The sequence below is a fragment of the Accipiter gentilis genome, chromosome 33, assembly GCF_929443795.1.
Source record: "Accipiter gentilis chromosome 33, bAccGen1.1, whole genome shotgun sequence".
NCBI classification, from domain to species: Eukaryota; Metazoa; Chordata; class Aves; order Accipitriformes; family Accipitridae; genus Astur; species Astur gentilis.
In genome coordinates, this window is record NC_064912.1 from 182988 (window position 1) to 206384 (window position 23397).

The 23397-nt window shown below is 56.0% G+C and overlaps 2 protein-coding genes across 9 annotated transcripts; one reads left to right on the forward strand and one right to left on the reverse strand.

Moving 5' to 3' along the window:
* Positions 1 to 237: 237 nt before the first annotated feature.
* On the reverse strand, positions 238 to 10579 carry SYVN1 (synoviolin 1). Of its 5 annotated transcripts, none has more exons than XM_049835657.1 (16): positions 9950 to 10579; positions 7951 to 8096; positions 7350 to 7442; positions 6840 to 6992; positions 6712 to 6760; positions 5953 to 6056; positions 5712 to 5838; positions 4782 to 4881; positions 4627 to 4692; positions 4138 to 4254; positions 3797 to 3948; positions 3324 to 3461; positions 3118 to 3231; positions 2859 to 3045; positions 2571 to 2707; positions 238 to 2197 (listed from the first exon to the last, which is right to left on the reverse strand). In XM_049835657.1, the coding sequence occupies exons 2-16, from the start codon at positions 8080 to 8082 to the stop codon at positions 2037 to 2039; spliced, it is 1830 nt and encodes a 609-aa protein (XP_049691614.1). In that variant the 5' UTR covers positions 8083 to 8096; positions 9950 to 10579; the 3' UTR covers positions 238 to 2036. The 5 variants fall into 5 exon arrangements, with proteins under 5 accessions (XP_049691614.1, XP_049691610.1, XP_049691615.1 ...); XM_049835653.1 differs by lacking the exon at positions 9950 to 10579 and adding an exon at positions 9292 to 9341; XM_049835658.1 differs by lacking the exon at positions 9950 to 10579 and adding an exon at positions 9288 to 9304.
* Positions 10580 to 12679: 2100 nt separating this feature from the next.
* Positions 12680 to 23380, forward strand: CAPN1 (calpain 1). 4 transcript variants are annotated; one of them, XM_049835646.1, is made up of 24 exons: positions 12680 to 12765; positions 14295 to 14336; positions 16164 to 16307; positions 17704 to 17971; positions 18177 to 18246; positions 18523 to 18641; positions 18937 to 19070; positions 19151 to 19319; positions 19433 to 19516; positions 19589 to 19674; positions 19754 to 19828; positions 19931 to 20091; positions 20181 to 20359; positions 20438 to 20449; positions 20568 to 20779; positions 20854 to 20893; positions 20967 to 21032; positions 21140 to 21197; positions 21310 to 21374; positions 21488 to 21556; positions 21666 to 21744; positions 21887 to 22003; positions 22786 to 22844; positions 22924 to 23380. In XM_049835646.1, exons 4-24 carry the CDS (start codon positions 17705 to 17707, stop codon positions 22948 to 22950), a joined length of 2148 nt encoding a protein of 715 aa, XP_049691603.1. In that variant the 5' UTR covers positions 12680 to 12765; positions 14295 to 14336; positions 16164 to 16307; position 17704; the 3' UTR covers positions 22951 to 23380. The 4 variants fall into 4 exon arrangements, with proteins under 4 accessions (XP_049691603.1, XP_049691605.1, XP_049691604.1 ...); XM_049835647.1 differs by lacking the exons at positions 12680 to 12765; positions 14295 to 14336 and adding an exon at positions 15795 to 15922; XM_049835648.1 differs by lacking the exons at positions 22786 to 22844; positions 22924 to 23380 and having other exon boundaries at positions 21492 to 21556; positions 21887 to 21996.
* The last annotated feature ends 17 nt before the right edge of the window (positions 23381 to 23397 follow it).

Below are 23397 nucleotides of genomic sequence, written 5' to 3' on the forward strand. Positions count from 1 at the left end.
GAGACAGCGCGGGAAGAGAGGCCAGAGCGGCCCGGAGGCTCCGTGACAACCATAGAGACTTTGGGATTTCTTTTTGCGGGGGGTAGGGGGGTGGGGGGGTGTGAAGACAGACCACAGCGGTCAAGCGGCTCTTGAACAACCGCAGGGGAAGGAACCATGGCTCGGTGGGGACCAGCGAGACAACGCAGCGGGCCTACAGCTGCCAGCCACCGTCTTGACCAAGGGAAGAGCGCCAAGCTTTACTGCAACCTTTATTCCGCTGTATTTACAATTAAGCTATTAAAAATTTATACATTATTTACAAATTAAATAATTCCTCCAACGCCGACGCCACCCGAAAGGGAAAGGAAATTGTTTTGGGGTGAAAGGGAGCGGTTTTGGGGTCAAACGTCCCCAGCCCAGTCGCCTGCATGTCTTCGGTCCCTCCCCCTTCCCGTGGTTTCCACCCCAAAATGAAGGAAATTCTGAAGAATCCACAAAAAAACCCACAAACAAACCCCAACGCCAAACAGAACTGGCCACAAAAATTCATCATTTTGGCTCCAAATGTTTAAAAAAAAAAAGGGGTTAGAAAAATGAACTCCCCAAAGCAGCTCCGCAGTGATCTCCCACCACTGCTTCGTTATTGCCAATTTCCTCGTTAATACGCTCAAGCCTGGGGCAAGGAGAACCAAAACTTTAAGGGTAGGGAGAAAAAAAAAAATCAGCCTCATTACCGAAAATAACCAATCCTGCTCCTCCCCACCCCCCAAAAAAATCACCCGCCGCCACCTCCTCACCACACGCCGTCCTCTCGCTGCCACCAGTTTTGGTGCAAAAAAATGCCGTTTTTCACCCCAAAACGCTCCGGCTGCCGCTGTCTCCGAACGCGGTTTTATTTTTTTCCCTGAGATATTTGGGCTCCTCGAAGCCCTTTTCGGTTCAAAGAGGCACTGAAGAGTCATGGCATCCCTGGAGCGGAGAAGAAATGTGGCAAAGAGGCAGCGGTGCCAGATTTTTTTTTTTTTTGGCAAAGGCGCCGGCGGCGCCTCTCCGGCATGGTGTCGCCTCGCTGGTGCAATGCCAGAGCCATCGCCGACCGCTGGCGAAAGGAAACGAGGCAAAAATTTTACGGCTGGGAGGTGGCCAGTGACCAAGAGACCAAAAAAAGAAGCACCTCCCAGCACCGTCAGCAGAGCGAAACTGATAAAAACCAGTTTGGGCGCACTGTGGCACCAGTTAGGGACTGGTCAGGTTCAGGCGGAGCATTCCGGGGTTTATTAAGTTGCCGTGCGGTGCCAGAGAGGCACCAATCGGCACATGGTTCCCCCAATGGGCTCGAAGGGGGGGATATTTCGGTGCGGGAAGCAGCTTTCCCCGGAGGGTGATGGGTTAATACTGTTAACGAGCTTGTTTGCTAACAACAGGGGTGGGAGGTGAAAGCCGGGGAGGGGTCACCCCAAAATCCCAGGGACCCCGGTAATGCGGTGGCAACTCAAAGCCGACGCAGCTCGAGGCGGTTTCGGCTGCGTTGATGCCACCGGTGACGACCTGCTCTGCAGCTGGGAGTGCCTGGAGATGACTTTGGGTTAAAAATGGGCCATTCTGAGCAATTTTAAGTGGCACCAGCACTCGCTTGATCACCGTCACCGCAATCAAACCCCATCCTTAATTACCACCCCGAAGCGGGCATGGTTACCCCAATACACGCAACTACCGGTTCCAAAACACACACCAGATCCTGGCTCACTGGAGAGGTAGAGAGAATTGGGGTGAAAAAAGGGAAAAAGAGGGAAAAACGGGTCAAGACACGTGGCCGTTTGCCACGTTGCCATGGAAAAAGGGCCAGCAATGTTTTAGGGGCACCAACAGGCGCAGCCGGGAATCGGTTTTGCTTCCGGACCGGGATTTTGGTGGAAAACAGGGGGAAAAAACAAGGCAGAAAAAGAGGCGCCGTTCGGCTTGTGGCGTCCAAGGCTCCGGAAACGCCGAGGACGAGGGGTCGGCAACCCCGAAACGGCGTCCGCGGCGCATCCACAGCACACAACCGGCGGGCATCAGTGCGAGGTTGCCGGTGGCGACGCCAGTTTCTGTAGCCGGCGGCGGCGGAGTTCCGCCGTGTCGGGTTCATCCAGCGAGGACGAGCCTTCGCCACCGTCCTCCTCCTCTTCTTCCTCCTCGGCGGTGAAGCCTTCGGCGCCCGCTGGCACGGTGGGATCTGGTAAAGGGGAAAGGCACCAGTTTAGCATCCGGTAAAACCGGTAAACCCAGTTTTAACCGCGAGCTAGGCCCAGGATCAGTGTTTTGCCAGGAGATGGGCTCCCCGTGGTGTGTTAATAGGGGATTTGACTTTTTGAAGAGAAGACACTGGGGCTACATGCGGCTAATTAACAGAGAAATTAACAACCATGGTAATTAGCCGGCGACGCAGAAATTATACTTAGACGGTTATAAAAGGGTATGGGGCAGTTTGGGGGGGCAGTCAGACCCCCCAGGATCCCCGTCCCGTGTGTCGTCGTCCCCCCCCCCCCCCCCCAGCGCTGACAGTCTCTCCCGGGGTGCTTCCCCCGCCCCACCGGTTCCTCACGCACCAGCGGCAGCCATGGTGCCGGCACTGCTGGTGGTGGTTGCAGATGCCAAAGGGCTGCCGGGCGAGCGGAGCGAGGTGGGCTCCTCGGCGGGGGTCTCGCGGGTGGAGGGGGGGCGGGAAGCGACAGGCCGGGGCGACCTGGAGGGGAGAAAATGAAACAATAAATCAAGATTTGGGGCAATTTCAGAGATTTTTTTAGGCAGGGTGCAGCCTTGCCATAACCAAATCTTGCCTGCCTGCTCTAGACACCCCTGAACCCCCCCCTTTTTTTTTTTTTTGGCGAAGTTACCCAATGGTGGCCAGGACCGTCAGGTATTGGTTGATCTGCACCATGGCAGCGTCGAGGAGGGTGTGAATGTTCTGTAGACACTGTAACCGCGCTTCCAGGTTTTGCCGATCATGGCCCTCCATGGCTCGAAGTTCTTCCTCCGTCAAGCCGGCAAACCCGGCCGGCGGCACCGGCATCGGCGGAAAGCCTGTGGTGAGAAGAGGGGTGAGGGGAAGAGCCCCAGGGGTTGAACCCCCAAATCCTTCCCCACCCGTCTTACCGAAGAGGGGTGGCCACGGCATTCCCATCCACGGCGGTGGCAAAGGAAGACCCGGCACCGTCCCTGCCGCGGCGGCTTCCGATCCGGCATTGGCAGAGTCACCGGGACGGGCAGCTGCAGTGACAAGAGGGACGTTGAGGGTGGCAGGGGAGGAGGGAGCCCCATTTCAGCAGCGCCGACCCCTCAGATTTCAGGAGAAAACTCACCCGAAGCAGTGCCGGAGCTCGGCGCAGGGTTATCGGCGCTGGTGGGCGGTTGAACGCCGGGAACCGGTGGGAAGGGACCAACCGGTGGCCAGAAGGGAAACATGCCCGGGGGGAAGGGGGGAAGGATTCCCTGGGGGACTGCAGAGGGAGAAGAGGGCGATGAGAGCCCCAAACACCCAAATTTCCTTCACCGCAGCCAGCTGGAACACGCCAGGTCACCGGTTTGATAACCAGGCTTAACCGTGCCAGTAAGAGTTTCCCCAAACCCATGCCGTCACAGGTGGAAATATCACCGGCTCATGCCGCCACCCACGGTGACCTGACTTCCCAACCCCCTTCTCCAGCTGTTTGCTCCTCCAGCGCTGCGGTGAACAACCCTGGCAAAGCTCAGCCGGCACGGTGACAGGTAACTGGCGGTTGGTGGCACCCGTTCCACTGCGGAGGGGTGATATTGGGGTGCAAAAGAGACTCACAGTTGGGGGGCTGAGGAACTTGGGGGGTCTGGGGCGGTGGCGGGGCTTGCTCCGGCGGTTCAGGAGGTGGCTGTGCCGGGAGGGAAGCCCGGAGAACGTCCATGCGGCAGGTGGGACACGTCTGCTGGCGCTGGAACCATGACCGCAGGCAGCTGGAGAGAAGACGGACACCGTTAATCACACAGCAAGGTCACAGTGGTGGCAAAGACCTCCCCAAAACACCCCACCACCACCTCCACAACTGCCAAGCGGGGCTGTTACCTCACCGCCAACACCAAAAATGCCAGAGACGCCGCAATTGAGGGGATGGGGAGAGCGTGCCATCCCCGTTCCTCACTCACCTGGTGTGGAAAATGTGGTTGCAAGGCAAACGCTTGGCGCCTGTCACCATCTCCTCGCGGCAGATGATGCAGACGTTGTCCATGGCCTGCAGCTCTTCCGGCGTGGCGTCAGGGTAGCTGCGCAGGGAGGAGAGTTAGGTGGAAAACGCCGGGAAAAAAAACCCTTCCTGTCATTTTTGGGGGTGTTTGAGGGGGATGTGGGAAGGTAGCCGGACTTCTTGGTCCTCCCCACCGCTAGCCGACCCTTCCTCCTCACTGTTATCCACCAAATTTTTGGTTAAATTAAGCTTTTCGGCAGGAGGAGCTTGAGATATCCACGACCGCGTCACCCTACAGGGTCCTTCCAACCTCTTTCCCGTGCGGCATTTTCCTCAAATTTGGGGGGTTTTTTTTGGGTGGATCCCACCACAAAAGCAACCCCAGAGGAGATGCCGATGGAGCTCAAAGCACTCCGGAAGGGACAGAAGCGGCATTCTCCGTCTTACTCACAGCGTGTTCATGTTGCGGATGGCCCGGCGGGACATGATGGCGTCCGTCACCGCTTTCTTAAACTGCCTGGAAGAAGACAAGGAAGTGGTGGGATCAAGCCGACGGCATGTCAGCAGCCATGCTGGCGCCGGCGGCCGCGTCAAAAGTCACCTCACCTCATTGCCAGGTACATGGGGCGGATGGCGAAGAGCGGGAAGGTGTGGACTTTGATCATGATGGTCATGAAGGCCATGTAGAGGAGGACTTTGATGAAGCCTGGGGGAACGAAGAACATCGGGATCTTATTCTTGGACAACCGAGGGTTGGTTGAGGTGGGACGGGACCTCCGAGGTCATCTGGTTCAACCATCCGCTCAAGTAGGTCACCAGGAGCTGCTTGTCTAAGACCGTGACCCAACGGCTTTTGGGTATCTCCAAGGATGGAGGTGCCACAGCCTCTCTGAGCAACCAATCCCAGCTGTCTCAGCCTCTCCAGTCCCTTCGTCAGCTCGGCAGCCCCTCGTTGGGACATTCGCCAGTCTGTCCCAGTCCCTCTTGGACTGGGGAGCCCAGAAGAGACCTCAGGTCTCCAGGTGTGGCCTCACCACCCCAATCACCTCCCTCAACCAGCTGGCAACCCTCCCGGGGCACCACTGGTCTTCATTGTTGGCTTGTGCTCAACCTGGTGTCCACTAGAACCCCCAGGTGAACCATTGCCCAGCGTATACTCGTGTCAGGCGTTGCTGGACTGGGCCCATCTCTTCTGTTGAACCTTGTGAGGTTCTTCCTGGACCGTTTTTCCAGCTGGAAAAGGTCCCTTGGGATGGTGGCGTGACCCTGTGACACATCAGCCAACCCCTCCTGGTTTGGTGTCACCGGCAAAGCAGCTGATGGGACACTCTGCCCTGCCACCCAGATCGTTAACTAAGATGGATCAGACCTTCAGGTGCTGCTGAGCACCACCCAGACTTCATGCCTTCATTGCTGGATGGCTAATTGGGCTTCATAACGATGTATCAAGCTTTATCGGGTCACACCCAGCTGGGAAGCCCCACCCCCAAAATTGGGTGGGACGAGAAGAAAAAAGGGGGAAAGAGGACAACGTACCCGTGAAGAGCTCTGTGTACAGCATGTAGACGGCTTTGCTGTCCCAAGGGTTCTCGTTCTGCAGGTCGATGGAGTGCAGGACGTACTTGATGAAGATGGTGAGGACCATGGTCATGAGGATGGCATACTGCGGGGAGGAAGAGCGCGGCAGGCTGTGAGGACCAGGCCGAAAAGCCATTTTGTCTGTTCCTGGGGACAGACGTGGAGGTTTGTCCGTCCCCAAGGAGAAGCCATGTCCTACCTCAAAGCCAAAGACAAGCTGGACGGAGGCTCCTCGTGTGAGGATGCTGTGGTACGCGTGGTTAACGAAGAGAAAATCCAGGATTCCCAGGAGGAACATCAGGGCTGTGGTGGGGGAAAGGAATCGGGATGAGGGCATAATGAGGGAAAGAGATAATGAATGTTGAGGTGGGGGGAGACCCCCAAAAACTAAAGCTCCAAGGATCACACCCCAAAACATATCCCACCACAACAGGGGGACCCTCAAGGAGCATCAGTCCCAGAGAGGGCTAAATGGCTCTGCACTAACAAAGGGCCGAATTAACACATCCTGGTAACGAGGGTGTCTCGTTTGAAGCCCCCTCTGTTTCAAGCCACATCTCATGTTCTCATGTCTCACTTAAAAAAAAACCAAACAATTCCTTCAGAATATGATTTTTGTGTTCCTAAATCTGCTTCTCTAGAATCAGAAATATATTTCACCATGGATCCAGCCTCATATTTTTCCCACCCGGCAAAGCTGGAGCTGGTTAAACCCCCAGGAACCCCATCCTGCTCCCTCTGCAGCCCCATTAACACACCCTCATTAACAAGACTGCCCTGATAAGGTTTATCAAGCGCCGATGGTCGCACGCTCGGCTGCACCAGGTTCTTCCCCGGTTGTATGCAAACGCAGTGCCAAAATTATCTTTCCTGACCAGATGCCGGCAACGCGCCAAATGGCAAAGCGCCCACGGCCAGGCAGGATCCGGCCCAGCGTGGAAAAAAGCAAGATACTCACAGACAATACGGAAGTGGAAGAGCCAGGAGATATTGGGGCTCCTTTCCATCTGTAAAAGAGGTGGAGAAAGGGTTGATTTTCCCCAAAAAGGCTTTTTTACACCTGATTTCTTGCCACCCGGCACTCACAAAGTCCACTCGATCTTCGGCCAACCAATGGAAACATTTGAGGAAGAGGAGGAGGGTGAAGAGGGCGACGAAGCGAGGGCTGAAGTCATCCCTGAAAACGGTGAAGGCCAGGCAGGTCTCCGTCACAGCGTACCACGACCGCTCGAGTAGGTGCTGTGGGAGAGGGGGAGACGGTGGGGGGTGCGGTGGGCTTCCCCCCCAGCCTTCGCTCCCCATTTTTGAACCCATAATAGTGCCCAAGGTTCAAAATCCCTGCCAAAACGGAGCCAAAGGACTGTCAGGGTTCAAAATCCCCCCTCAAACAAAGCCAAAGGCCTCTGAGGGTCCAAAATCCCTCCCAAAATGGCATCAAAGGCCTCTCGGGGTTCAAAATCCCCCCCAAAACCTCTCAGTATCCACACGCCCCTGTGGGCTTTAACCCCATGAACAGCACCAATGCTGCCTCCAGCACTGGCAACGGATCCGCCCGTCCCCAGCTCCGAATTTAAACCGTTCCTCGCCATCGCTCACCTCCATCTCCGCTGCCCGCAGCTGCCCGAAAAACACCTTGCCCATAAATTTACCCAGGAGAAAAACCAACACGAAAGCCTGGATGTAGAGAACCTGCGGGGGGAAAAATGGGGAGCGGAAGGAGGTGATGGGGAAGGAAGCGATGGGTAAGAAGCTGTGGCGCAGCCAAAACTCCTTTCAGTGGCAACTGGATGCAGGGGAGAGTTTGGCGCCCCGAATTTGGGTCCTAGGGCATGGAGGAGATAGCAATCAGGTACTGGCTCGGCCCCAACCCTGTTTTGGGGCTGCCCAAGAGCTCCCGCGCGGGCAGGAGGAAGCGGCAGCAACGTCTTCCCACCCTCCCCATGCGCCGATCGGCGCTGCGGCAGCTCTTGGCGCAGGTGCTCACTCTCCCCAGGGGGTCTCCGGTGTTTTCAGTGAGTGCCGTTAAATGGAAAATGACCCATTTTGGTCACCAAAAGCAGAAGTGAGCCATGATAAGAGCTCCCACACCGCCCCCCCCTGGCGCACCACGAAGCCACCGTGCAAGATGGCAGGCCTGTTCCCCATCCCAGCTGTGGGGATTAATTACCCGCTGCTAATTAATTAGCTGGGTACTTACAGCCATGCTGGGGCTGGATTTGGTGAGATAAACCACAGTGGGGTAGAACTGGTGCTTCAGGTAATAGGCATGAGCCACCACCGCTGTTGTCAGCGCCAGGCTCCCCGCCATCACCACCGCCGTGCAGAGCATCTCCCCGGCTCGGCCTGCCAGATTAAAAACCATCAAATCACACCAAAAAAAAGGGATTTTTGCTAAAACCAACCCCCACCCTAATTTAGTGTAATATAGGGGATTAAATGGCCGCCCTCACACCTTCAGGACATGATCAAACCTCTTTTTGGGGCGATTTCTGAGCCTAGCAGGAAAACAAGACCCTACAACTAATGATGCCGTCAACGACTTGATTTAACCTGCTAACAATTCCTGTGAGTAACAAAAAACGTGCAACTTCAGACCGAGCTTTTCTGCCCCAAAAACGCTCCCAGCAGTGCCATCAGCCCGTGTCCTACATACTCAGTGTCACTGGCTGCTGCGTCCCTGCATCCCTTCTCCTGTGGCCCCAAGTGCCACCTCCTTGTCCCCCTACCCTCTCCCTTCCTGCAGTAGGGGACCAGGCACCACTCCCATCCGAGCACCTCTCTGTCCACCTCTCCATGTCCCCCCCTCCACCCCCACCCCAGATCTCCCCTCCCCACTCACACCCCCTCAGGTGCCAAATCAGTCCACTCCCCCCAACTCCCCCAGCCCCACTTGGTGCCCCTACATCCCTCCAAGATCCCCTGTCCCCGCTCACACCGCAGACCCCACGCTCTGACCCACTGCAGGCCCCAACTCCCGCCCCGTGCACCCCCTCACGCCCCCCCATCTCTCTAGCCGTCCCCAACGTCCCCACCTCCGTGTCCCAGACCTCCAGGTGCACCACACGTCCCCCCCATCACGTCCCCTACCCCTGTAGCTGCCCCCTAATGCCCCTCCGCACACGTCGCAGCCCCCTGTGCCCTGCCCACCCTCGGGACCCAACTTTAAGGGCCCCCATGTCCCCCTTCCCCCCTCAAGCCACCTGCGGCCTCCCACCGCGCTCCCCCAGTGCCCCCCAACCCCCCCGCCCCTCTAAGTACCCCCAATACCCCCCGATCCCTCCAAGCCGCCCCCCACATACCCCCACCCTCCAGGTACCCCCCCTCTCCCCATTTCCTTGTATCCCCTCCCAGCCCTCCAGGTGCCCCCCCTCATGTCCCTGCTCCCCCCCACTCCCTCATGTCCCCCCTCCACATATCCTCACGTCCCCTACTCCACCAGTGTCCCAACATGTCACCAGGCCTCCGGGCTCCCCCCTTTCGCTCCAGCTTCCCCTCAAACTCCCCCACTCCCCCCGTGTCCCCCTTCCCACTCACTCACTCAGATCGAGCCCGCCGCCGCGCCCCCCCCCCCCCCCCCCCCCCCCGCTTCCAAGGCCGCTCCCCCACCGGAAGCGTCTCAGTGCGCGACACCTCACTTCCGCCTGGGCCGCACCACCCGCAGCCCGGGGGTGGGTGGGAGTGTGTGTGGGGATCACTTCCTCGCTGCTTTCCCCCCCTACCATAACGGTTCCCCCCCGACGGAGATGCTGAGGGTCTCCCTTCCCCGCCTGCTCTTCACGTGTGGCGTGGAGGGGGGGACCACAACGCCCCCCAACCCGCTGGGCTCTTCCCCCCCCCCCACCCGCACTTGGTACGGTCCCAGCTGCCCCTCAGCCGGCGCTTGTGTGGGCGGGAACGCCAAGGATCCCGTGTCTCGCTCTCATTGGCCAGCCACAGCGGCATTCAACCAATCAGAAAAATCCCCCGCGAGGCGCCGCTTAATCAGCGGCTGTTGCTAGGGCAGGGGGCGGTACGGGCGATGAGTTGCGCTCGGCCTCAGCCCTCCCCGCTCCCCTCGCGGCGCGGCCTATGGCGGGGGGAATAACAACCCCCCATTACCCCCTTCGCAGGCTGGCGGCAGGCCCCGAGTTCCCCTCAGCCACCTGGGGAGACCCAAATTGAGCCGGATTTGCCCTTTTTTCGCCCTTTTTTCATACCTCGCGTCACATCCGATGAGTTTGTGTCCCCACCAGGCGCTTCGCAGCCCTTTTTTTCCTCAGAAAACCCCCAAATCCCTCACCCCGCCCCGCGGGGGGGTGGGGGGGGTAACGCACGCTCTGCCTCCAGCCACCCCACCCTTCACACTTGCCCCCTCACAGAGCCCAGCCTATCAGCGACGCCTCGCCCACCGCTCCACGACTCTCATTGGCTAGCACCGCCCAGCGTCCCGCCTCTCCGCCTTTGACAGGCAGCGGCGGGTAAGGGAGGGGGAGAAGGGGTGGTGGCCTCTTCCTTCTCTGCCTTCTGATTGGCTGGCGCCGCGGGCGCGCTGCCTATAGAAGAGGGCGCCCGCGGGAGGGGTGGGGTCAACTTGGTTCCTCGCACGCGCCGTCGCTCTCTGCTGAGGTGAGAGGAAAATGGCGGGAAAAGGGGTTGGGCGCAGCGAGGCGTCGTCGTTGCTCCCTCAGGTGATTTCTTTGTTTGCTCCAATCTGTGAGGGGAAAAGGGGGATGCCATGAGGTAAACTTACCCCTTTTCACCCTGTTTGCTGAGGGGAGACTGAGCCCTGGCTCTGTGAGGTGAAAACCAGGTTGTAAGTCCTTTTATTTTCTCTTTTCTACTTCATATGCGAGGGAACAATGTGGCATGGTGCTTTATATCTGTTGCGGTGAGGGAAAAGGGTTTTTAGGGGAACATGGAGGGGGGAAATTAAATCTCTCGGGGCTCTGCTGTCCCCAAGTACTATGTCCTTTTGATCCTACCTTTGGGATCAAAGGAGAGGAGGGCAAATACAGCCCTTTAAGTATTATTCTGTTTGCTTGGAAGACTCTCTGAGGAGGGAGAAAGAGGAGAATTATACACCTTTTACCTCATTTAAGCCAGATTTTTGTGTCCCTGAGCACAAGTAAACTGTTTTGAACAGGAGAATGCACTAATATGGGAGTAAAAATGCTCTTTTCTAACCAAGTGTGGTGGTTTGTGAGGGAGCTACCACAATGTCTTTATGTCCTGAGGAGGTGGCAAGCCATGTCTTGGTGGCTGCGTGATAGTAATGCTACCAAAGTGCCTGAAATGAGAAATACAAAATGGTTTTTATTATTTCACTGGTAGTTCTTAGGGTAGTTGTTGAGCAGCTGTGAGGGCGAGATGTGTCCCCTCTTGCTGTGGTGCTGGCTGGTTTGTGGTTGGGCGCTGGGGAGCGGTCATAAATCCTATAAAAACAAGGTGGGTTTTCTTCTTTTATTGAAGATAAGTGTAGCTTTATATTTTGGAGCGTAAACATGTTGTCTTTACCCCTTTGGTTGAGACAAGAGCTAGTCTAACCCAAAATTGTTGCATTTATTGTTTTTTTTAATTCTTTTCAGCATCTAACCCCTGTAGCTGGTATAACAAAAATCCTTCAAATCCCTCAAAGACTGGCACCCTCATAATTAAAGTTTTTTTATTTTGACCCAGGAATATCTATTTGGGGGGAGCTCAGCTGCTGCCCCCCATCTCCAACCTCTTCAATGTCTACTGGAGTGGCTGGTCTGTTTTGGGGGGGCTTGGGGACTTTTGGGGGGGTTAAAGGATTGGTCTGGTTTTAGGGGGCTCTTAGGGGGTACTTAGAGCTTTTGGGGGGATTAAAGGCTGACTGGTTTGGGGGGGGCTTTGGGCCACTCCCCCCCCTCTCCCTCAGGCCAGCCCCCCTCCACCTCTATGAAGCCCCCCCCTTTACCAGCCCCCCCTGGCAGCGAGAGATGCCCCCCAAGCAGCACCCAAATTTGGGGGGCTGGCAGACAGCCCCCCAACCCCACCAGCATCTCCCAGAGCCTCCAGCTGCACCGCCAGGAGCGAGAAGCCTTCTTCAGCTTGTTGGGTAAGGAAATAGCCACAAAACCACTGAAACCCTGTAAAAACGGGGAAAAAACCCAAATCCCCTGCGTTACTAAAAACCCCCAAACTGGGTGGTTTTCCCCCAAAAATTATTTTTGCATAATTTTTTTCTCTTCAAGAAGACAATGTGGTGAAGGAGTTCCTGTCGATGGACATCTGCTGCAGGATTTCTGATAAAGTTAGTCCTTCAAAGAACACTATTTTATTATTTTTTAAGAAAACCCCACCTTTTTGGCCTGAATTATTTTTTTGTGCTGAAATCACTTTTTTCCTCATTTCCCAGTACCTGCTGGCGATGGCGCTGACGTACTTCAAGCGTGCCGGCTTGTCCACCAGCGAGTACACCCGCCTCAACCTCTTCACTGCCCTGTATGTACCCTGAGGTGACCTCGTTAATGAAGTAGGGGCTCTAACAAAGCCCCTGCTACTCATTAGCAAAGTGTGTGTGTGTGTGGGGGGCTCTAATGATGCTTCTCCAGAGCGCTTGTTAATGGAGTGGGACTCTAACGATGCCATTAAATCTCCCCAAAAAGGGAGTTAAACCCCAAACTGTAACAGAGATTCCCAAGCTGCCTCATCCACTTCCCGTTATCCCTCCCTGCTGAATTGCCCCAAATCCCCCAAATTCACCTCACTTTCTCCCCCCTCCACCCTGCAGGTACCTGGCGAACGACATGGAGGAGGATGAGGAGGAGCACAAGTACCAGATCTTCCCCTGGGCGCTGGGCCGCCGCTGGCGTCAGCTCTTCCCTCGCTTCCTCTGCCGCCGCGACCGACTCTGGGCCCGCATGAGCTACCGGGCAGCCGTCAGCCGGCACTGCTGCGAGGAGGTCGGTGCCACATCTGCCAAAATGCACCCAAGATCCCTTTATCTTGCCCCAAAAAATCCAGGGAGACACACCTAAAAAAAAAAATCCTTAAAGATCTCCTAAAAGTGGTAAGAATCAAAAAACAAAAAAAATTGAATTTTTATGGCAGGTTTGCTGCCTGCTGCCACTTTCCTTGCTGAAAAATGTCTGGGTTTCCTGAAAATTGGGGGGGGGGGGGGGGGGGGGTGTTTAAGGTTAATTAGTGTGGTTTTGGGTTCAGGCCAGTTGCACCCCCTGGCAGGAGGGCGGTGGGGGCAGCCCCCCCCCCATCATGCCAGCTGCTGCCAGATACTCACACCCCTATTTAACACCAACTCAGTTGTGGAACCAAGACACTTTTAAGCCCCCCAAATGCAGCATTTTAACCCCAAAATGTGGGGCTTTAAGCCCCCAAAATGCAGCAGGCTTTAAAGCCCCTCCAAAAATGCTGGGGGTGGGGTGTGTTTTAAGCCCCCACCCCAAAAGTGCCAGGGGGTTTAAGCTCTCCCCCAAAATACCAGGGTGTTTTTAGCCCCCTAAAACATGGGGATTTTTAAAAGCCTCCCCCCAAAATCCCAGTGGGGGGTTGGGACTTTGAAGGTGTCTGCCCCAAAAAACCCCAAGGGGTGGAGGATGGTGTTATTTAGCCCCCCAAAAATACGGGGGGGGGGGGCGGGGGCGCCCTGGTTTTTAGTCCCCTGCCAAAATGCTGCAGGGGGAGGGAGTTAAGCCCCCCCCCCCCCCAACACAGCGGTGGGGGTTTTTAAACCCCCAAACCACAGGGTTTCCCCCCAAAACTGTCGCGTTTTTGACGTCCTGGCAGGTGATGGCGGCAGAACCCTCGCACTGGGCCTGGCTGCGGGAGCGGCCCCCCCCCCACAGCGGGGCCATCCGGCCCTACAGCGGGGTCCCCACCTGCCTGCGCTGTGCCTGCCCCCCTGCCCGCGCCCAGGAGGAGGAGGAAGATGGAGCTGCCCGGGCCAGGGACAGCTTCATCCTGCGGCCCCGCCGCCGCCGGAGTACGGCCCTGCTCCCCGACTGCCCCAAAACACGCTGAATCGCCCCCAAAATGCAGGCTGAGATGGCCTCAATTTGGGGCCAGAATGTCCTTTTTTTGGGGTGTTTTTTTGGTTTGGTTTGGTTTCCCCCCCTCCTCACAGCAAAGCCAGTGTTGGGGGTTTTTTAACTCCCAGCTCACCTTTGCTCATGGTAGAGCCGAACCCCCTGTTTTTGCAGCACAAACGAGTGATTTTTGGGTGGTTTTGTCCTGTTTTCCCTATTTATAACCCTCACGAGTACCAACTGCCCAAAAACGTTTGTCTTCTACCCAAGGCCCAAGCCTTTTCACATTTTTTAGCCCCCAAAGCTTAGCTCTTTCCCTCCATGGTGAGGCTGAAGGTTGCCCACGGTGGGGGTGACACCAACCTGTCTCCCCCTTTTCATGCAAAAAAAAAATAAAAAAAAAAGGGAAAACAGGCAACACCAAGTACTTAAAAAAAGAAAAATCACTAGTTTTGTGTGTGGAAAAAAAATATAAAAATTGGGGGGGGGGGGGGCGAAGAGGGGGCTGCCTCCCCACCCTGTACCCCCCAACCCAGAGCTGTTCCTCTCTCCCCAGAGCTCGGAGCTGTGGGCGGAGGGACCCAGTGTGCGGGCTCAGGTAGGGATGGTGGCTGCTACATGTGTGTCACACCTATGTCACATGTGTGTCCTGGCTCTCTGCACATGTCACATGCTCAATCCTTGCACACATGTGTCCTGGGGTGTTCAGGCCCAGGCACACATTGCTTGTGTGTCCTGGCTCTGCACATGTCCTAGCCCTCCACATGTGTGTTCCTTGTGCGTCCTGGCCCTGCACATGTCACTGCTTGCCACACATGTGTTCCTTATGTGTCCTGGCCCTGCACATGTGTCTCAGCCCTCTGCACATATATGTGCCCTGCATGTCCTCACCCTGTGCATGTCCCACATGTACCCTGGCCCTCCACACATGTATGTTCCCACACATCCTGTTCTCCACACATGTTCTGACCCCATGCACACATGTGTCCCATGCATGTCCCAGCCTTCCACACACCCATATCCCATGTGTATCCTGGTTGCATGCACATGTGTTTCAGACCTCTACATGTGTCTCAGATCTCTACATGTGTCCCATGCATGTCCAGTTCTCCACACATGTCCCTGCCTTCTGCACATGCATGTCCCCACATGTTCCAGCTCTCTGCATAGATGTGTCCCTGCGTGTCCCAGCTCTCTGCACATGTGTATGCTAGCTCTTGGTACATGTGTGCCATGTCTGTCCCACATGTGTCCCAGCTCTCTGCACACATGTGTCCCAGCTCTTGGCACATGTGTGTCCCATGTGTGTTCCAGCCCTCTATGTGTGTCCCCATGTGTCCCCACCCTCTGCACATGTCCCACATGTGTCCCAGCCCTCTACACACATATCCCATGCATGTCCTAGCCTTCCACACATGTCGCCACATCCCAGTTCTCTGCACACATATCCCATGTGCGTCCCGGTTGTGCACACACATGTCCCTGCATGTCCCAGCCCTCTACACGCGTCCCCGCCCTCTGCACACGCATGTCCTAAGTGTGTCCAGCCCTCTGCACGTGCATGTCCCCACATCCCAGCCCTCTGCACACACATCCCACACGTCTCGGTTGTGCACACGCGTGTCCCATGTGTGTCCAGCCCCTCCGCACACTCGTGTGGCCTGCGGCACCGCCCAGCCCACAGCGGCATTCCCCCCTCTGCGGCCGCCAGCGGCTGTTGCAATGCGGTGAAAAACCTGCAGCCGCAGGAAGACGACGGATCCAAAAACCTCAGAAACGGCCCTGGAAACAGCTCAGGGTCCCCCCACCACCCCCAAAATCGCTCAGTTTTACCCCGTTTCCCCTCCCGTCACCCTCCGAGGGAGGAGCGGCACAGGGAGGAGTCTCGGCGGAGGCGGGCGGGGGGTTCAACCCGGCCTCGCCTTCCTGCTGAAGGAAGACTTGAGATATTTAAATATTTTGTGGTTTTCCTTATTTTACCCAAAAGCAGCGAGTTTGGGAGCGCTCCCCTCCCACAGCGAGGTACGTCCCCGTATCTCCCCCCACCCCACCCCGGGGAGGTGACAGCCACCCTCCGCACCCGGGTGACAGGGCGGGAGGCGATTCCCTTCTCAACTTTTGTGGCTGCCGGCGCTTACACAACTCCCCGCGCTGGCGGATTGGGGGGGAAAAACGGGGAAAATGGTAAAACCCATTATTTTGGCCCGGTTTTCTTCTGTTTTCGGAGGCGGGAAGGGGTTGGGAGCTGGAGGGGGGGCTCCCCCACCCCACAACCGAACCTTGTTTTAACCAGAAGTGAGGTTTTTGGGGGTTATATCTGCCTCGGGGCGGGAATGGAGGATTTGGGGGTTGTTTTTAAATGTTTTGCTCAAAATTGAATGGTTTTTGCTGTTTTTTCTCTTTTTCTGTGGTGTTTTCTTCCCAGCGTGACGGGAAGGGAAGCGGTCGCTGAGGTGCCGTCACCGGGCCGGGCCTTTGCCCCGCGGCACCTGCTGGGGCACCGGGTACCCGCTGCCCTCCTGGAAACGGGGTGAAAAGAAGCGATTTCTGTCCTGCTTACCCAAAAAGCGTATGTGGGGAGGGGCTTGTCACCGAGGGGTGGGGGGCAGCAAATGGCTCCTGTTTTTTCTTGGGGGGTGAGGGGAGGTGCAGGGAAAGCAGAGGGGGGGCGCTGGGGGGGAACCTCGTTAACGGGGCAACTCGTTAGTGAGAACCTCGTTAATGGAGTGGGGGAAGAGGATCCCTAAGGCAGTGAAGCGTCCTGTCAGCTAGGCCTCAGTTGTGCCCCAAAAACCTGCTCATGGGGGGCGGGGGGGTTTAGAGGCTCCCCCTCATCCCCCAACCCTCATTTTGGGGACAATTTGTGCTTTTTTGGGGCAGAATCCCTGGGTTTAGGGTATCCCTGAACCGGCTCCCACCCAGGGCCGCACTGGGCTTTGGGGTGACAGGAACCCCCGCCTTCGGCCGCATTCTCAGGGGGGTCACCCTGCCAGTGACCATGTCACCTTTCTGTCACTCCCTTAGTGGCTCTAATTAGTGCTTAATTAAGCTCCCCAATGCTTAATTAAGCTCCCCAATGCTTAATTAAACTCCCCTATGCTTAATTAAGGCCTTTAGGGGTTTAACACGGGGCCTGGCAGCATTGCTCGGGGCTGCGCTGGCGGGGAGCGGCCCTGACACGCTTCAACTTGCAGGACCTGTTTTTGGGGCCGTTTCCCCTTGATTCGTCACTGTTTGGGGCTGCCGGGTGCCGTAATCGTTGGCGTTTTTTTAATTACTAACAGGCGATTTCGAGGTTAAACCCAACTATTTTGGGCCCGCTCGGGTTACCGGCAGTGAGCAGCTGCTGCGGGGGGGAGGGGGGGAGGGCTTCCCCGCCCTCTTAATTCCCGCTTTTTACCCCAAAACAGCAGCAGGCTCCGTTCACTAAAATCACCCCAATCGACCCCAACCCCATGCGGCCCAGGCAGGACCCCAAATTTGGGGGAGTTACGGCGGTTTTTAGCATTTTCCTCCCCAAATTAAAATCTCCACGGGATCATAATCGGCGCTTGGGTTTAATAAAACCCAACTCAGGGGGTTGGGGGTGGGTTTGGGGCAGAATGCCCCTTTTTCTTTCAAACTGCTGTCAGCAGGGCTCTTAAAGCAGACCCCAAAATCCCTCAAATCCCCTTTCCCTTTAAGGCCAACCCCCCGAGCAAATGAAGCTGCACTAATTACTTGTTGTTAGATCCCCCACTAACGAGAGACACCTTTAAATGCACTCGTTATTCTCCTCCTGAATTAATTAAGGGGGGGCACAAGGTGCTCCCAGACCTCATCCTGGCATGAGGGAGAGCACAGCCGCCATGGCACATGGTAGCGGTGCCAACCCCAGCGGCGCCAAAGCAGAAAAGGAGGCAAATCCCCCAACTTTTAATGCTCATTTTTCCCTATGTTACTCATTTCCTGTGTTTTCTCCCCAGGATGGCGGAGGAGCCAATCGTGCCGGTGTACTGCACCGGCGTTTCGGCACAGGTGCAACGGCAACGGGCGAAGGCGTTGGGGTTGGGTCGGCACGAGAACGCAGTGCGGTACCTGGGGCAGGACTACGGACGGTTGGTGGAGGAATGCCGGCGTTCCGGCACCCTTTTCCGCGATGAAACCTTCCCGCCGGCTCCCGCTTCCCTCGGCTTCCGCGAGCTCGGCCCCAGCAGCGCCAAAACCTACGGCGTCCAGTGGAAAAGGCCGACGGTGAGCTGGAGTGTTAACAACGGGGCGCTAATTAACAGCGTTTGGAGGGGAACAGCCAGTTTGCTATTTGGGTTTTAATTCCCTGAGCATAATCGATGGTCGTTAGAGTGGCAAATTTCTCCTGGCACGGTGGCATCGAGAAAAAAAACATAAATATCCATATTTTGGTGATTTTGGTGACCAAATTGGGGGCGTTTCCCCACAGGAGCTGTGTCCACGCCCGCAGTTCATCGTGGACGGAGCCACACGTACCGATATCTGCCAGGGAGCGCTGGGTAAGGAGCGCCGATGCTTCGCTTTTCCTTGTTTTCTATTTTTTTTTTCCTCAAATCAGAGATTTTTGGGGATGGTTTTGCCGAATCGAGCCTTGTTTGCATACTGTAGCCGTTACGGCCGGTGGCGGGTTTGAACCTCTCCCCGGAAGGTTGTGACAGAGCCCGCCCTGGCTTCCCCCTGAACAGCCATGGAGTGTAAAAAAAGATAGGCAGGTGTTGAGTGACCCAAAAATTGCCTTTTTTACCCCAAAACTGAGCCGAAACCGGTGCCCCCAGGTGACTGCTGGCTGCTGGCGGCCATTGCCTCCCTCACGCTCAACGACACCATCCTTCACCGCGTGGTGCCACACGGGCAGAGCTTCCAGCATGGCTACGCCGGCATCTTCCATTTCCAGGTGAGATGCTTAAACCACGCCCCCCACCACCATTTTGGGGCTTCCTTCCACCATTTTAGGGCTCCCCTCCATCATTTTGGGGGCAAATCAGGTGCTTCCCACCACAAAATGGCTGCCGGGTTCATATCATGCTGGTCTGCAGCCGCCACCGTTTCCCTGATGAACCATCCCCGCGGGGATGCGTGCTGCGGGACCCAAAAATGGGTGTTTTCTCCCCAAAACGCCTCTCCCTGGATAAATGGGGGGGTTGTTATCTTTGGCCTCGCCACCTCCTCCTCTTCCCCGCTCCCTGCAGATCTGGCAGTTCGGCGAGTGGCTGGACGTGGTGGTGGACGACTACCTGCCCACCAAAGATGGCAAGCTGCTCTTCGTGCACTCTGCCGAAGGCACCGAGTTCTGGAGCGCCCTACTGGAAAAAGCCTACGCCAAGTACGCCCTCACCCCTTTCCCCTTCTTCGTTTTGGGGTGAAATACCCCAAAACCGGTCAAATCTTCCTCCCGCTGCCCAGGGTGAACGGCTGCTACGAGGCGCTGTCGGGCGGCAGCACCTCAGAGGGTTTCGAGGACTTCACCGGCGGCGTGACGGAGTGGTATGACCTGCGCAAGCCTCCCGGGGATCTCTACCAGATCATCCTCAAGGCGCTGGACCGTGGCTCCCTGCTCGGCTGCTCCATCGATGTGAGGGGTCTTTTTGGGTTAAAAAAATAACAACTTGGGGGTCTTTTACCCACCGTTAGAATAAGCACGGTGTCGCAGGCCGTTAACGCGGGCGCCGTCTCGTTTCTTCACAGATAACAAGCGCCTTCGACATGGAGGCGGTGACGTTCAAGAAACTGGTGAAGGGACACGCGTACTCAGTGACGGGGGCCAAGCAGGTGAGAGGTGATGCCATTTTGGGGAGAAAACGGTGCTTTTTGGGTCGTGGGCTCTGACAGTGCTGTTTGCAGATCAACTACCGTGGGCAGTCCCTGGGCCTGATCCGTATGCGCAATCCCTGGGGAGAAGTGGAGTGGACGGGACCATGGAGCGACAAGTGAGGACCACAAGGCTTCATTAGCGTTAATTAATGAAGCAGCTCAGCCCCAGGGCTGAGATCCGTTTCCCACCCACAGCTCGTCCGAGTGGAACGCGGTGGAGCCATCACTGAGGCAGCAGCTGATGGTGAAAATGGAGGACGGTGAATTTTGGTAAGCGAAGAAGAACTAAAAAACCCTTTTCCTGGCCATTTTATGCCAGGAAAAGAGGGAAGATTTCTGCTCCCGACTTTCGGTGCTTTCCTCTTCCTCCAGGATGTCCTTCCGGGATTTCCTGCGGGAATTCACCCGCCTGGAGATCTGTAACCTCACCCCGGACGCTCTCCAATCCCGCAAATTCCGCAAGTGGAACACGCGGCTCTACGATGGGACGTGGCGGCGCGGCAGCACGGCCGGGGGTTGCAGGAACTACCCTGGTAGGCGCTGCCGGTGAGGAGTTTCACCTCAAAAATGTTGGTTTTGGCATCGATTTAGCCTGGGTTTGCTCTTTTTTTTTTTTTTCCAGCCACTTTCTGGATAAACCCACAGTTTAAGATCCAGCTGGAGGAGGTGGATGACGACAGGGATGAGGACGGCGGGCGCGAGCCCGGCTGCAGCTTCCTGCTTGCGCTGATGCAGAAGCACCGGCGCCGCGAGCGCCGCTACGGCAAGGACATGGAGACCATCGGATTCGCCGTCTACGAGGTAACGGTGTCGCCCGGCGTCGCCCGGCGTCACCTCTTGCTGCCGCGCTCCCTCACCTCTCCTCTCCTCTCCTTACAGGTTCCTCCCGAGGTGGGTACAACTCGCCGGCAGCGATAATATCACCATTACCGTGCCATAACGGTGAACCAGGAAAGACAGCGGGTGTTTTGGGGGTTATTGTGGGTGGTTTTTTTACCTGTTCCGGCAGTACGTGGGGAAATCGGGCATCCACCTGAAGCGGGATTTCTTCCTGGCCAACGCCTCGCGTGCCCGCTCGGAGCAATTCATCAACCTGCGGGAGGTGAGCACCCGGTTCCGGCTGCCGCCGGGAGAGTACATCGTGGTGCCCTCCACCTTCGAACCCAACAAGGAAGGAGATTTCGTTCTCCGCGTCTTCTCCGAGAAGAAAGCCGGCACCGAGTAAGAGATGCCTCGTTAGCGCTAACGATCCCCGGCGACTCTTGAGGCCAAACTCTCCTTTATTATCTCCGCAGGGAAATGGATGACAAGATCCAGGCGACGCTGCCAGATGAGGTGAGGGGGGCGACAACCCCGTAGGGTGCTGTGGCGTTGCTTTTTTACCAAAACAGCTGTTTTTTCCCCTCAGAAAGTGCTCTCCGAAAGCCAAATCGACGACAACTTCAAGCAGCTCTTCAAGCAGCTGGCGGGGGCGGTAAGGGGGCTGCCAGGACCAGCAGTGGCGGTGACGCTGGCGGTGGCGGTGACACCAGTGGTTGGTGGCATGGGACTGCCGGAGAACACCCCGTCTTCTCCCCACAGGACATGGAGATCAGCGTCACGGAGCTTCAGACCATCCTCAACCGGATCATCGGCAAACGTGAGCCGCTGGGTGGGATTTTGGGGGTTCACCACAAAAGAGAAAACAACATACAATCTTCTTTAATTATCCTTTCACTCGTTAATGCAAATAACGACCGGATTCTTTGCAGATAAAGATCTCCGGACCAAAGGCTTCAGCACCGAGTCTTGCCGTAGCATGGTCAACCTCATGGATGTATCCTCCTCCACCACCACGGCGATGGGGGGAGCGTTTTTTGGGGAGGGGGGACACCCCCAGCTGCTCCCCCCAAACTCCCCCGCTTTCCTTAACCCCCTTCCACCCTGTAGAAAGACGGCAACGGGAAGCTGGGACTGGTGGAGTTCAACGTGTTGTGGAACAGAATCCGCAACTACCTGGTGGGTCCGGGGGGGGGGGGGGGGCACATTTTGGGGTGCGGTGGGGAGGTTTTGGGGGTCTCTATCCTCACGGGTGACCCCCTTTTTTGGGGGGGTGTTTGGCTCGCAGGCCATCTTCCGCAAGTTCGACCTGGACAAGTCTGGCAGCATGAGCGCCTACGAGATGCGGATGGCGCTGGAAGCAGCAGGTAGCGCCCCGCCCCGGTGATTGACCCCGGGATTCGTTAACACTGCCCAAGTTTTAACGAATTTCCCTGGCCTTCTGCCTGCCTCTTGGTGCTTTTAAGGTGGGTTGTTTGTTTGGTTTTTTGGTTTTTTCCCCCTAAAAAGGCTACAAATTGAACAAAAAGCTGCACGAGCTGATCATCACCCGCTACGCAGAGCCCGACCTGGCCATCGACTTCGACAACTTCGTCTGCTGCCTCGTGCGCCTGGAGACCATGTTCCGTGAGTCACTTTTTACCCCTAACCCCCCCCAGTTTTGTCCAATCTTGCCACATTTCCCACAAAATTTAACAGCAGAAATAGGAAAAAATGGATTTAAAATATTTTTTTTCTACTTTTCACATTCAATTATGTGGAAAAGTTGGAAAAACCCCACAGGAGTTGAGGGGAAAGCTGGAAAAAAATGCAACAAAAAAGCAGGATTTAAGTTGGAAGAAAACCCAGATTTTTCTGTTAAACCCTGTTTTGCAACTTTTCCCATTAAACTCTGCTGGGATTTTGTACTTTTTAACAAAAAACTGTGGGCTTTCCAACTTTTCCCCTTAAAACCTGCCTTTTTTTTTGCACTTTTTCCTGCTAAGTGCTGCAGAGTTTTCCAATTTTTCTCTTTAACTCCTGTGGGGTTTTTCCAGCTTTTCCCAGAATTTTACTTTTCCACAGAATTGAGCAGGAAAAGTTGGAGAAAAACTGATAGGTTTTAACACGAAGAGTGGGGGGAGGGGGGGTGTCTGACTTTCCTCTTTAAATTCTAGGGTTTTTTTTTACTTTTCCCCTTAAATCCTGTTTTTTCCAACTTCTCCCCTTAAATCCTGCTCTGTTTTTCTAATTTTCCCCTTTAAATCCTGCTGGCTTTTTCCAACTTTCCCCTTTAAATCCTGCCGGCTTTTTCCAACTTTCCCCCTTAAATCCTGCCCTGTTTTTTTCCAACTTTTCCCCTTAACTCCAGCCTCATTTTTCCCCCTTTTCCCCCTAAAAAAAAAAAATCACTGTTTCCCTCGCCGCAGGGTTTTTCCAAGCGATGGACGTGGACCAGGACGGCGTCGTCACCTTTGACTTGCTGCAGGTACCCGCGGGTGCTGCGTGGGGCTGACGCCCCCCCGACACCCCCGACACCCCCCAACACCCTCCTCCTCCTCCCACAGTGGCTACAGCTCACCATGTTCGCCTGACCAGACCCCCCAACCCTCCGAGTGCCTTCGTGGGAGAACCGTGCCGGTTTTTCCCTTTTTTTTTTGGCTTTTTTTCAGCATAAAGGGGGAGCGGGGGGGGGGGTGAAGGTGTTGTGGCCACCCCTAACCGGGACACGGGGCTCCCCTCGCGCTTTGCCAAAGAAACGCCCCTCTCCTCGCCTCTCGCACGTGGCTCTTTTGGGGGGAATTCTTACGTTTTTTGTGCCTTTTCCTACTGAAGGAGCCTGGGGCGGGGGGGGGTGACGCTGGGTCTCAGCCGATTTCTGGGCCCCCCCACGACACGGCTGCCATCGCCTCTCGCTTCTGCGCTCTTTCCCAGCGCCTCAGTCAGGGATCTTCTGCCTACCGGGTGCCATAATGGTGGTTTTTTTATTGTGTAAATTAAAAATAAAGAAAAAAAAACAAAACCCCAAGAAACATTAATAT